This window comes from Syngnathus scovelli, chromosome 7 (assembly GCF_024217435.2).
Source record: "Syngnathus scovelli strain Florida chromosome 7, RoL_Ssco_1.2, whole genome shotgun sequence".
NCBI classification, from domain to species: Eukaryota; Metazoa; Chordata; class Actinopteri; order Syngnathiformes; family Syngnathidae; genus Syngnathus; species Syngnathus scovelli.
Genome location: NC_090853.1, coordinates 8908635 through 8922333, shown reverse-complemented (window position 1 = coordinate 8922333; position 13699 = coordinate 8908635). Strand labels below are relative to the sequence as shown.

Here is a 13699-nt window from a genome sequence, read left to right as displayed (position 1 = left end):
ATGGCCTCCACATACGTCACTTCCGACGAGAGCCTGCGGAGCTACTATGCTGCCTGCCTGCTCGCTCACTTGCCTGGCTGGGAGGGGACGGAGCGGAGGCAGGAGACACGCTCGCCTAAACCAACAGAGACGCGGTTTAATATGTCCACGAGTTGAATATTATTTATAGCCGTCTTTTTACGCTCTCGAGTCCAACAAATCGCCCCTCTCTCTCTCTCTCTCTCTCTCTCTCTCTCTCTCTCTCTCTCTCTCTCTCTCTCTCTCTCTCTCTCTCACTGGCTCGCTTAGGTTACAAACCGAGCACGCCGCCGCGCTGTTATTGTGAGGAGAAAAACAAGCTAGTCGGCTAAGCTTGTGTGATCATTGACAGAGTTCAATACACACAAGCAGAGAGTGATAAACGGCGGAGGGCGGTTTGCACAGCCCTACTCGTGGAACTCTTGGAGAAGTGGGAATATTTCTTAGCGGAGGTAAGTAATAAAGTGGGAAAGAGTGGGCAAAAAAACCCGGCGTGGTGGTAGTAATAATAGAACGGCAGACAAGTCAGGAGGCTAGCTCGCGTGCTAAAGTAGCTGTTAGCTCGGGGTGCTATTGTGGTTAGCTGCTTTGTTTGTTCGTAAATGTCACGCACGCCTGCCCCGGAGGCCAGCCTTGCTGTGTGGGAGAAATTTGTTTGAGCGTGGGAAGCAATTTTCCGCCTTCTGGACCCTAAGCGACACTGTTCTCTGACCCGTGCTAGCTTAGCTTTTAGCCTCCACGCTAAACGATTGGGGACGTGTTATGGTACTGATATGCGACATGCTTTTCACAAGTTAATTACAGCACTAATTTACTCGCTTAGCCGTATAGGTGCACTCCGCATTTAAGTCGACTTTCAAGAGTGATCTATAATCTATTCTTGCTGTTTTTAGTCAAATCCTGTTTTGTCACGACGACGGCAAAAGTTTTCTTGTGCTCCATATGTTTAATAGTGTAAAGTCACGCACCCTTTGCCCACAATATGACTGTGAAATTGCCTTTAAATAAAATCTCCCAAACTGGTGCTCTATTAGAAACACTTTTTTTTCCCCGTTGGATTTGCTTTATTTTTCAAGACACGAATATGAATTTGCATAAACATTCAGAGAAATATCAGATACATTATTTTGATTTACTGACATGAGAATTTGTATTTCCGTTTTGCCAGCAAATATACATTAACCATATTCGTAAATAATAAAGTTTTAAAACGTTTCTTGTAATGTGGCAAGTAGCTGTGAACGTTCTCTTCTCAAATTCATAACAAATAAGAAAACCAAATCATTACTAAATCTCATGACCTATTCTGCTGTTCATTCAGCTCTTCTCGTAAGCAATATCCTATTTGCATTTGGGGTAGACCTACTGATCGGCCGGCATCAGAATCGGTGCAGATTTAATTCATTTTAGGAGATCTCTGATTGGCCGATTCCTTACTATAATCTCCACCGATTTCATCTCCTTCTACAGAGGGATGACAAACACAGCCGCTTGTGCACTTTCAATTGCTAAACGATAAGAAAGCAAACACATAATGAGCACATTCATACACAAGCTGCTGATGACCACATTTCACACTGTTATTCAAAATGCCGACTGGCTAACGGGTTAGCCAATTAACAGCCAGCCAACTTTATAAACTCCTTCACTGGCAGCCACGTCACTCACCAGGCTAGGCCTTTAACTGTAAGTCACAGATACTACATTAGAAAGTGAGTAAACAATACCAAATGCCCAAAAATCATGTTACATGCACGTTGTGTGTTTAGAGTCATTTTTGTTATTTAATTACTTGAGTAATTGCTGCTACAATTGACAGAATACTCAATTGTAAAAGTATTCATCAGCTACGGTCCTCGTACAGGTGAGGCAAGCCAGCCTCTGTAAAAATACGTATTTGCGGCATGGGTCAGACCTACTATGGATAAAAGGTTTCCATAATGTCAATAAATCAAGTCAGGTATTAAAGGAGACTATGTGCGTTCGACTCCTTTCTTGTCAAAACAATGTGAAAACGATTCAGCTTGTGTTGTCCCTTTCAATTCAGGAATAAAGTCACTCATTTGACAACACGTCTTTTCCAAACTACGGTCGCTCCATATTGTCCGCTGCCATGTTGTTAGTGTCAGTGGGAATGCACTTTGAACTACAGCCGCGAAAAAAAGAAATCAGTTTGGAAGAAATGACAAACTGAAATTGCTCAATGAAATTGATTCAACACCCAGCCCTAACCTACTTATTGCATTTGATGTAAATGTGAAAACACATATTGTGGCAAACATTAATTGGAAGCCAGTAACATTGCATTTAAACTCTTACTGGCACTGTTTGAATAATATTAATCTACTATGACTTGATACTGAGGAAAAGAAGGTAGATGAGGTATCAGCGGTGAGCACTTTCCCATCATGTTGACGTAAATGTCAGATGGTCAGATAGCAAGGAGATGATGTGCACATTTCAGCACTTTTCTATGTTGTGGGCTGGTGGCGAAACACAAGTCAAGGTAAGGACGTGATTGCAATACAGTACTTTAAGAGTGCTAACCCGCAATTCGCAGAAATGTCCTTTGTTCCAGGGAATCAGATTTTGCTTGATGTGTTCACATACACCTCCCATTGGTTGAACTTTAACTCATTTTAGCACAACCTGACCCATAGAATTAGCAGTTCATACTCAGTGTTTACCTCTCTGTTGTTTTGAGTTGATCCCTGGTACCCGCTGGTATTGTTTTGCCGTGCTTGTCACGGTTACCATTGAGCAATTTGCATAATATGTACTTTTTTGAGCTGCCGTTGCTAGCCGATTTTATGCGTGCTAAAATCCAACAATGATGTGTTAAAATTTGGAGGAGAGAGTCCATATGTTGAAACAAGTAACAATATTTTGAGAAAAATAATATATGTGAATATGCCAGACTCAAACACTGGTACCAGCAATCCTCTTGTTAGATGTTCATGCCATTCTGTTCTCGAACACGCATACATGAACTTTTCTGTCAATAATGATGACAAGGTGACTTAAGTCCTTTAACTGTGGTATTTTTTTCTCTGTCCTTTTCCTTTCCAGGCTTTTTGGACAAGTGTCGAATCTGTGTCAACGTCACCTTCTGGAGCGGTTAGAGTTTAAACAGTTTGCACCAGCTGGTCTGCCGCCCCCTCCCAACCCAGACAGTCTTCTGCCCCAGCATGAATGAAGTCAGCGTTGTGAGAGAGGGATGGCTCCACAAGAGAGGTACTGTATCGCTAATGCTACTGTGTTCCCAACGTTGTGAATTTCTGCCAAGCTTGCTCAGCTCTTATGGGCCTCTCACTGATGAGTGACACACAAGTCAGTCTTATTAACTGATTTTCGTGTATATTTGTGCTAACACTAAATCCTGAAACCCTTTTGAAACAGACAAACATTAATTGCGCCCCACTTTTGTTTCCTAGGTGAGTACATTAAAACTTGGAGGCCTCGTTATTTCATCCTGAAGAGCGACGGCTCCTTCATCGGCTACAAAGAGAAGCCCGAAGTATCCAGCGATCACAGCCTGCCACCTCTCAACAACTTCTCCGTTGCAGGTCAGTTCTGCATCCTGACTATTGTTCAGCTTTGACATGTGTCCTGCCATGCTTTGGTGAACCTCGCCTCTCATCTTCTTTTCTGGTGGTTCTGTACTTTGTAGAATGCCAGCTGATGAAGACAGAGCGGCCCAGGCCCAATACGTTTGTTATCCGCTGCCTCCAGTGGACTTCAGTCATTGAGCGCACCTTCCATGTAGACAGCAACGAGGAGAGGTAGGTTTAAAAAGCAAACTGCCATTGAGACCAGTTAGAGTTTCAATAAGTCCTTCTATTTTCCAAATGTTCATTTCACTACCATACAACCTTTAGTAACTGTGCAGGCAATATTCTAAGTAACATTTGAGCCTATTGACAGTTTTATAAGCAGAAGGTCTACCGACAATGCACCTCTTTAAGTCACATTCGTCTAGAAATGGCCCAAAATTCATGTCACGCTATAGTATATGGGTAATTTGTGACTGCATTTCATTGGAGTCTTCCCATTGGGCAAATTCATAACATTATATTGAATACACCGTCTTTACTGTGCACCCCTCGTAATAAGTATAAAATAAAACCATCCAGTAATGTAATTGGGGATGGGCGATTATGACCTTAGAATGGCCTTAATAATAAAATTGCAATCTATCTCCAGAAATCCCGTTTCTGGTTTCAATCAATTTGTTATGTTTCAATAAAAAAGAAAGACAAATAAACGACCGTGACATCATTCAAAATTGACCGTTCGAACACACCCTTATAAAACCTTCCAAATAATTGACAATTGAATTGGCAATTGAACATCCAAATATGTAAAACAATAAATTGGGAAGAAAAACAGGTGGTAGAATCTAAAATATTAGTAAGAGTGTTAAACATCTTTTAACAGATGCAACACGTCTGCCGTGTGTGTCTTCCACACAGCTACTGGCAATAGTCTCTGACTATCCAGTCTCGGCTGCCTAAATAAATTCACACCAAAACTTTCATAAACAATTTGTATCTAAATTTTATGAGCTTTAAGACAGTTGCGCAACAAGAGTTGAAGTTCCACTTTAATCTAATGGAGGATGTTTGTGTTGAAACCACGATCCTATCTTGATTTTACCATTGACAAAGTCATCTCGAGAGTTTCAAGTTTGAACCGTAGCGGAACACATGCTCTCGGCCTAAATGAATCACTGTTCTTTAAAGGCAGGGAAATCCATTTTAGAGTGTGATAATTACATTTGTGCTCAATATAGAATTTGTGGCCAAATTAGACAAGATTACAACCAAGTGGGCACTGTTTATGTAACCTTTGCTAAGTCTTTAAATAACCAACATGAGACATTTTGACAGGTTTGTTTTTTTTGCAGTGTATTTTTTTTCCAACTGAGTTTCTTTTTAATGCTTAAACGTATGTCATGATCAATTTCATAATACATTGATTATGGGGACATTCACTATCTGAACATGAGGGGACTTTGTCTTTCGAATGTGTTGATGTGCACTTTTGTTTCAGGGAAGAATGGATGCGATCGATCCAGGCTGTGGCAAACAGCTTGAAGAGTCAGCAGCAGGACGAGGAGCCCATGGAGATCAAATTTGGCTCACCGAGTGATAGCAGTGGCGCAGAGGAGATGGAGATTGCCGTGTCCAAATCTCGCTCAAAAGTGGTCAGCTCAAATTTTATGGAGTTTGTGTTTTCAAGCTTCTTGATTCACACCTCACTTAGGGATTATTTGAGGCGTAAATGTGAATTGACGTGTTTTGGTCACTCTGGCTTCTCTGTCATCGTCTCAGCAGACCATGAGTGATTTCGACTACCTAAAGCTACTGGGAAAGGGGACGTTTGGCAAAGTGATCCTGGTGAAGGAAAAGGCTACGGGCATGTACTACGCCATGAAAATCCTCCGCAAAGAAGTCATCATCGCTAAAGTTAGTGCTTATTTTTGTTAAATGTTTTATAAATAGCTGTGGAGAGGGTTTAGAACATGTCTTAAATGTTCACTTTGCTGTTGAGTAGAGCTATAACAAATGAATCTTTTTGGAATCAATCATTCCATCGATAACTGGTTGTGGTCGAAAAAACAGAGGGGATGGATTTTTTTCCCCCAACCCTACTGCTGTGGTAGATTATTCTTATCCTACCAGTATACATTAAATTTGTTTTTGCTGTTGTTTAAAAAACATTTTTATAAACCAATCATTTTTCCTCAAAAGGCCTTCACACTAATCAATCGCACAGATCATCATTGGATTAAACTGGTTAAATGTATAGCCTTAAGTAAACACAAAAATAACAGAGTGTCCTAAATTGACCATAATAACCTTCACAATGTCGTGATGTCCGCTACCACTCTGTCACTGTAGATGTTGACCACTACTAGTGCAGCACAATTAAGGCCAAAATGATAATCATGATCATTTTGATCAGTGTTGTTTTTTACAGCACTACTTTTAAACAAACAATAATCGTTTCAGTGCAAAATGAAACTTTAAAATAGCTGCATAATGTTTTTTAGAATAAATTATAATGAACAAAAATACAAAAAATGAGTGGTTTGTATCAGGAAGAACTTCTGGTGGAAACATGCAAGTGACTCAGTCTTCCTTCTCACTGAATAAATATGCTTTTATCTAGTTTAATGGCACTTGCCACTATGGCCACAACAACAGCGACTCTCGTCGTGATGCTCCTCGTCTCCATTTTTTCTCATCCTTTTTTTGTCATGCCATAACTCAGCAGGAGCCGATTGCTTACTATTTAGGCAGCTTATTGAAGCTCCTGGTGGATTCAATTAATTGTGCAGACCTTCAACTTTCCCACCACATGCACTGCCTGCTCAGCTGACGTGGCATTTGTAAAGTTGAAGTCAACGGTCGAGAAAATGCTACGCATAACATTTCACTTTGATTCCCTATAATTGCATTAAAAAAGATGCAGAAGATGAGTTCAATAATATACATTGCAGGTCCTCATGTCATTTTTATTTTAACGCTACATTATGTAACTTGACATTTAGTGTAATACTGATAGTTTGCATGTGTGCTTACTGTTGTACAAAATGTTAAAGTCAAAGTCCCAATGATCATCGTCACACACACATCTGGGTGTGGTGAAATTTGTCCTCTGCATTTAACCCATCCCCATGTGATTTTAATCCATCCCCTGGGGGAGAGGGGAGCAGTGAGCAGCAGCGGTGCCGCGCTCGGGAATCATTTGGTGATCTAACCCCCCAATTCCAACCCTTAATGCTGAGTGCCAAGCAGGGAGGCAATGGGTCCCATTTTTATAGTCTTTGGTATGACCCGGCCGGGGTTTGAACCCACAACCTTCCAGTCTCAGGGCGGACACTCTACTACTAGGCCACTGAGCTGGTTATGTATGTATGTTTGCTTTAGGACGAGGTAGCGCACACGGTGACAGAGAGCAGAGTCCTCCAAAATACACGACATCCCTTTCTCACAGTGAGTTACTAAACACATTGTGTTCCCCAAAATTCAGCGGTCGTTTGTAATCTGAATGATGCTGTAATGTCAATGTTTTCCCCTTTCCACACAGACACTAAAATATGCTTTTCAAACAAACGATCGTCTATGCTTTGTGATGGAGTATGCAAATGGAGGAGAAGTAAGTTATTCTTTTTTCCTCACTTGCACTTGTGTCTATGACGTGTACCAAAAGCATATTCATGCAATGTAGGGACTTATAATTTGTTGTATTTGGTACATTCAGTGTCATGTCTTCGTTCTTTTTCAGCTCTTCTTTCACTTATCCCGGGACCGAGTGTTCACAGAAGACAGGGCCCGATTCTATGGTGCAGAAATAGTATCGGCACTGGAGTACCTACACTCATGCAATGTCGTTTACAGGGATTTAAAGGTAAAGTCTGCCATATATTTTCCACATTGATAAGGAAGTCATGCGTTTGTCCAAATGTTGGTTGGACGGCTTCTTTTTATAGTCAACAGATGAGCATTTGGCAAACTAGGGTCATAGAAATGGTTTTGTGTGCTCAAAAAAATTCCTTTTACATGCTTGAAATTGTGACATACCCTAAACTAGTAAATACCTACGTAGTTAAAGAATACATTTAATAACATGAATGCACTCGCAAAAGTGTTCCGGATCATCCATAATTGTCCGTAACGTGTAGTGTTACGTAATTATTATTATTTTTTAAAAGTCCAAAGTCGGCTCAAAGCTAACTATTTGACTTGATCTCGATCGCTGCTCGTTTTAATAGTCTTATAGCGGTGTCAAATTTAATTAATCAATCAAGTAATATTTATATGCTGTATACACACACTGAGCTAACAAGGTCCCGTGATAATGTTCTTGATAAAATGTTAAAAACATGTGAATTCAAACAAATTGTTCTGGAAGTGAATTTCAAGGTTGACAGTTTTGTACATAGATTTTAATTAGCCAGATGAGATCAAGCGTATTATTACCATTAATATTATCTACTGCTGTCTTTGACGCATTGTCATGGATGCTGTCCCCTTTTTTGTAACTTAATTGAAGAGTAATTTGCCTACTTTCTTTTTTCAGCTGGAAAATCTCATGTTGGATAAGGATGGCCACATAAAAATAACAGATTTTGGCCTGTGCAAAGAGGGCATCACAGATGGTGCCACTATGAAAACCTTCTGTGGGACTCCTGAGTACCTGGCACCTGAGGTAACACGCATGCTCAACTTGACAAAAGGTTTCACAGCAAAACAGTGTTTAAAAAAGGATCTCCTGACCAAATGATGGAGTAAAACTTTGAGGCATTCTCTTTACTCTGACAGGTACTAGAGGACAACGACTACGGTCGCGCTGTGGACTGGTGGGGACTGGGTGTGGTCATGTACGAAATGATGTGTGGTCGCTTGCCCTTCTACAACCAGGACCATGAGCGACTCTTTGAACTCATCCTCATGGAGGAGATCCGCTTCCCCAAAAACCTGGCTCCTGAAGCCAAGGCGCTGCTGGCCGGCCTGCTCAAAAAGGATCCCAAGCAGAGGTTTGTCCACAACCTCAACCTCCCTTATTGTATTGCATATCTCAAAAGCTGCGGTCCTGTTAGTGTGACTTGACAAAGGTACGAGAAGTGTACATTGGAATCTTCTAAGTGAAAATACAACCCATTCTCGAGTGCGGATCGACTTGTCGTTTCTTTCATTCTTCTTTAACCATCGGATTCCTAAAGCACTTTTCTTCATTAAAGTTGCCGAAGAGTTGTAGCCTATCTCTGCTGACTTTGGGCAAAAGGCTGGGGGCAATCTTGACTGGTCAGCAGCAGTCAGTCCACACTCAATCACACCTATGAACAATTTATTGTCTTCAGCGAACCTAAAGTGCTTGTTTTTTTTATGTTTGGAGGGAACCTTGACAAAACCTACTCGGGGAGATAATACACACAGGAAAACCGGAGATTTGAACCGCTAACCTCATAAGAGTGGGGCAGATTCCCTAACCAGTAGTTAAAAATAGGAAATGATAGAATGTGAATGAATTCAAAATGTTAGCATTTTGTTATGTATAGTAAAAGAAGGTCACGATTAGGAATATACAGCACTCCAATAAAAGATAATTGATAAAATGTTGATAGATGAGGTATGATACAATTCACCAGCGGTATATTTACAGGTAGACTTGATTTGGTTTCATTTAATGGGATTATGATTCCGTATAGTACAGCTTCAGCTTTTGCTATGTTTAGTAATATGTAACAAGTTACATGAAAAAGCGGTTCAAAGCCCAAATTATTCACATTAGTTCAATTTAAAGCCACAACAAAATCATCAGTACAATCAAACTGCTCTATACCTGTTTGTGCATCTCATAAAAATATACTCGAGCACCTTTTGGACCACAGCGGATGAGCATTGATATCATTCATAACATTCTATAGCAAAGCCTAAAATGTTATTTTTCATCTAAATATTTTAAGGACTGGATAGATGGCATTATCTTTTGGCCACACAGATGCAAGATGATGCATCTGTCCCCATTTGCTGCAGTGCAGTACGTCAATAGAACTTAATTAGTTTTGCACGACCTTCTCTCTCATCTTGCCTTCAGCCAGCACCTACGCAGTAAACCACATTATTTAGGCTTTGTTCCTTGATTTGTTTTGTTCGCATTTACGGGCTATAAACAAGGACGTCATTGATTGTTGTTTTGGAGGCAGTTCATCGTTTTTCGGGAACTAAAATAGCGTCAGGGTGCTCTGCCCGCAGGCGAGGAAATTACAGATGAATTTGTCTCAAATTGGCCATAACAAGGGAACAGCACATTTTAAGTGCGTTTATTACACGAGCTGCGAAATCAGTAGGTGGTGATTGCATTGTTTTTATGTTTGCCTTGTTTCCAGGCTTGGGGGAGGACCTGATGATGCCAAAGAAGTGATGACACACAAGTTCTTCACCTCCATCAACTGGCAGGATGTCTTAGAGAAAAAGGTAACGCAAGAGGAAAGGAAGGGGCACGTTTTTCACCTTTTCAGTCCAAAATACTGTCAACGTCAACACTGCTTTGCTTGCTCTTCTGCACAGCTCGTTCCACCTTTCAAGCCCCAGGTCACCTCAGAGACGGACACGAGATACTTCGACGACGAGTTCACAGCACAAACTATCACAATAACCCCACCAGACAAGTGTAAGTATACCTGCCATGGTGCGTCACAAATTAATGTAGTAGCATTGTGTGAGACGGGATAGTTCCTTCCGTAGGCTATCCAGACTAATGCAAAATACAAACCAGAGTAGCGGGAGAAAAAGAAATAGTAAATATTAGTTGCAGAAGCTTCTTGTTATTTGCATTGTGGAAAATATAATATTTCAACATAGATGTGGTTTATCTACTTTTAATTTGTTTGCCCCCCCCGCCCTCTCCTCCTCCAGATGACACTTTAGACCCAGAGGACTCGGATCAGCGTACACACTTCCCCCAGTTCTCCTACTCTGCCAGCATACGGGAATAGTGGCTCAGACCTTTGACCAAGCAGGCAGCAGGCAGGCTAACACACGACCCAAATCTCACGTTCACACGTGCACTGCTGAGGACAAATCGAATGACACACATACGCACAGTGGCACAAGACACATTTTCATCCGGTCTTTTACCCACTCACCTCCACTCACTCAACATACATACAGACACAAATGCACTCACAAACCAGCAGAGAATCATGTACACAGTGAACACGGAGGCTCTGTGTATTTGCGAGTGATGGACCTCAGTGGGGTTAGATGTGGACAGATGGGCAGCTTTGTCTCCAAACAGCCTCTCAGGGGGACCCCTGCTGCACTACACTGGGCACACTTTGAAACCAGGTTATGCCAGCAAGTACCAGCTCGTTACCAGCCGTAAGACACACAGCCCTGACTCCTAGACTGCATCTTGTGTAGACACCTTATATTGACACCATTTTTAAAATCAGAGGAATGGGAGCGAGATCAGGTGGTAATTGACCAATTTTAACTTCATCAATTGAATGGGAGAGAAATTAGGTGATAATTGACCAATTTTAACTTAGTGTTACAGTTTTAAAGATAAAGCCATATTTCTGCTATTTTTTTAATAAGTGCTCTTTCTGGAACTTGCTGTTACAAATCAATTGAGTGTGTGTGAGTGTGAGAGAAGACGGGGGTAAGGTTGCCATTTCTGTGGATGCACTGCATGTGTGTCACGTCCGAATGAATGTGTGAGAGAACCTACGAACAATTTTATTTTGCAACCATCCGGTTTGTCTGATTTCATGGATGCTGGAACACGGGCAAGCAAGGACACTACACAGTGATGGCTTACTTAAGGGAACAAATGTTATTTATGGAGAAAAAAAAAAAAAAAAGCAAGCGGCTAAGTGCTAAATTGACGCTTTGACTTCTCTTGCATGGCTTTTTAAATTGTATTGCTTAAAAAATGGTGAGACACTCGAATGGCCCATGTAGCTTGTGTGTCGCAATCACTCAGTAACATGAACAAGTTGAAGGCCACTTGCCCGGTGTGTTAAGAGAGACAACTTGACCTCAGCCATTCACCACCATCAATCCAGTCATCTTCACTGCCAGGCTTCATTCAGTTTTCTCCCATTTTTTTCTTCATAATTTCAGTGCAAGTTCTTTTTATTTTAATGATTTTAAACAAGCCATTTGAATGTTTTCATGTTTAAAAGCAAGAAGTGTTAATATTTATATTGCCCCCCCACCCTCAAAAAAAAAAAAAAAACACACACACAAAACAATTGACTGACTTAGTGGATGTTCAACACTTCAAATAATTCCACGTTAGATGTTGGTTTTTGTGTTTTCTGGGAAATCGTGTCTCCCAAATACTTCAACCTCTATCTGTCTGGAGCATGCAGCTTCAAAACAACCACATGAGCTGCTTGAGCAACCTCAACACGGGGGCATACTAATCATTGACCCCTTCTACACCTGTAGTTTTATACCCTTTTCCCATGTCGATCTTCTGTATAAACAGCACCGGCATACATATAATTGGGGTGGAGGGCAGGTCTAACCAGCAGTTTACTGCCTTACCTACGCCCAGCCTACGTGTTTGTAACGAAAATCCGCAGTTGTGCTGAAAGCAATTATTGCTGTCTGACAAGTGTTTTTTTTTTTAATCACACCAGACACAGGGGCTGTTGCAGGCAATATCCTGCTTCGCTGGGTTCTGTGTGAAAGGTAAATGGAGATAAATGCCAGATCTTCTCTAAGGGCTCTTAGCAGGATCTCTGTAAAAGAGTCCCATTTCAGCTGATGTATAATTTAGTCAAATCAAGTTCTGGCCAGATTTTTTTAGGAAATTGTGCTTATATTTTATTCTTTCTGGAGAACATGCTGGCTAAAATTTAAACTTTGCTAAAGGAAAATCAAGTCCTTTTATTTTTGTTTGTATGTCATTCTTTGTGTTTTGTTTTCCCCTTCTTTTTGTCCATATATTTCTAAAGAAAAATTGGAAAATGTTATGTTAAGCATACATTCTATAAAATATATATTAAAATGTTTTAAACTTTCTTTCTTCATTTTCATTTTATTGGTTTTCTACGGTGGCTCCTGAAGTGCAAGACAACAACAAAAACTAAACAACACAGCATTTTTTTTAAATGAACAAAAAACAACACAACAGCAAATGAAAAAAACACTACAAATAGTTTGAGAAAACATTTAAAACTTATATTCATACACACAAAAAGCTAAACTCAATAGAAAATGAAAGGAATAAAAGCAAAAGATGAACACATCATTAAAACAAAAAGCAAATACAGCAGCAAATAAAGAAAAATACAAACTAAGCACAAAGCAAATCAAAAAGCAATCAACAAAAAAATTCAAAAACGCATCACATCAAATTAAAAAATAAATAAAACACTGACAACCAAAACATTATGTGAGGGAGGTCAGACTTGTTGCTGATTGGATCACTTGTTGAGTTTTCATTATTTTTTTTCTCAACTTGCTGTCATAGTGGGTATGTTTGTTATTTATTTGTAGTTTGTTATATTTAGTTATTTGTTGTTGTGTTTTGCACTTGAGGGCCACTGTAGATTTTCACCGACCACACCTCACATTTCAGCTACTAATTGTTTTTTGTTTTTTTTACATATTCATTTAAAAATAATGGAAGCCAGCCAGAAATAGATGCTAACCCATGCAGCTCACTCAACATCCTCATGACCTTATAATTTACTATCATCCTTTTTATGAGCGATGGTGTGATTGTGAAATGCTTAAGTGAAAGTAAAAAAAAAAAAAGCATCTGAAGTGGGTGCACTTGGCTTCATGCGGATGAAGGGGTGGGGAACCATGCAAATCTCTTAACAATTTACAATCAACCACTAGGACTGTACAATATTGGGAAAATGGGGTATGAATGTTGGCTCTAGCAATATCATATTGAGATTTTGGTATTCATGTTCCTACAAAATGACATTTTATTATCTAATTAATGTACAAAACAAGCTAGCTCAATGTGCTCTTAGCTAATTAATTGTAATTCCCCTACATAAAGTCCTACTATAAAGTGACAATGTACATTTCTGAGTGGTCGACTTCAGATAAAAGCATACAATTCCATAAAAAGAAATGATTGCATCTTTTTGCAATATGCCCATTACATAGGCCATTATCGTCATTGATATTTTATATTT

At 40.0% G+C, this 13699-nt stretch overlaps 1 protein-coding gene across 2 annotated transcripts; it reads left to right on the top strand.

Annotated features, from left to right (window-relative positions):
* Window positions 1–53: 53 nt before the first annotated feature.
* akt2 (v-akt murine thymoma viral oncogene homolog 2) lies at window positions 54–12566 on the top strand. Of its 2 annotated transcripts, none has more exons than XM_049726236.1 (14): window positions 54–470; window positions 3088–3252; window positions 3453–3584; window positions 3689–3800; window positions 5071–5224; window positions 5355–5486; window positions 6954–7019; window positions 7114–7182; window positions 7312–7434; window positions 8107–8235; window positions 8349–8563; window positions 9917–10004; window positions 10098–10200; window positions 10446–12566. In XM_049726236.1, exons 2-14 carry the CDS (start codon window positions 3207–3209, stop codon window positions 10523–10525), a joined length of 1449 nt encoding a protein of 482 aa, XP_049582193.1. In that variant the 5' UTR covers window positions 54–470; window positions 3088–3206; the 3' UTR covers window positions 10526–12566. The 2 variants fall into 2 exon arrangements, with proteins under 2 accessions (XP_049582193.1, XP_049582192.1); XM_049726235.1 differs by having other exon boundaries at window positions 5352–5486.
* The last annotated feature ends 1133 nt before the right edge of the window (window positions 12567–13699 follow it).

Excerpts from the sequence above, each read along its gene's own strand:
- akt2 (XM_049726235.1), top strand. The coding sequence starts at position 3,207 with ATGAATGAAGTCAGCGTTGTGAGAGAGGGATGGCTCCACAAGAGAG. Across the intron at positions 8,564-9,916 it reads AAAAAGGATCCCAAGCAGAG|GCTTGGGGGAGGACCTGATG; the intron begins GTTTGTCCACAA and ends CCTTGTTTCCAG. Across the intron at positions 10,005-10,097 it reads AGGATGTCTTAGAGAAAAAG|CTCGTTCCACCTTTCAAGCC; the intron begins GTAACGCAAGAG and ends TCTTCTGCACAG.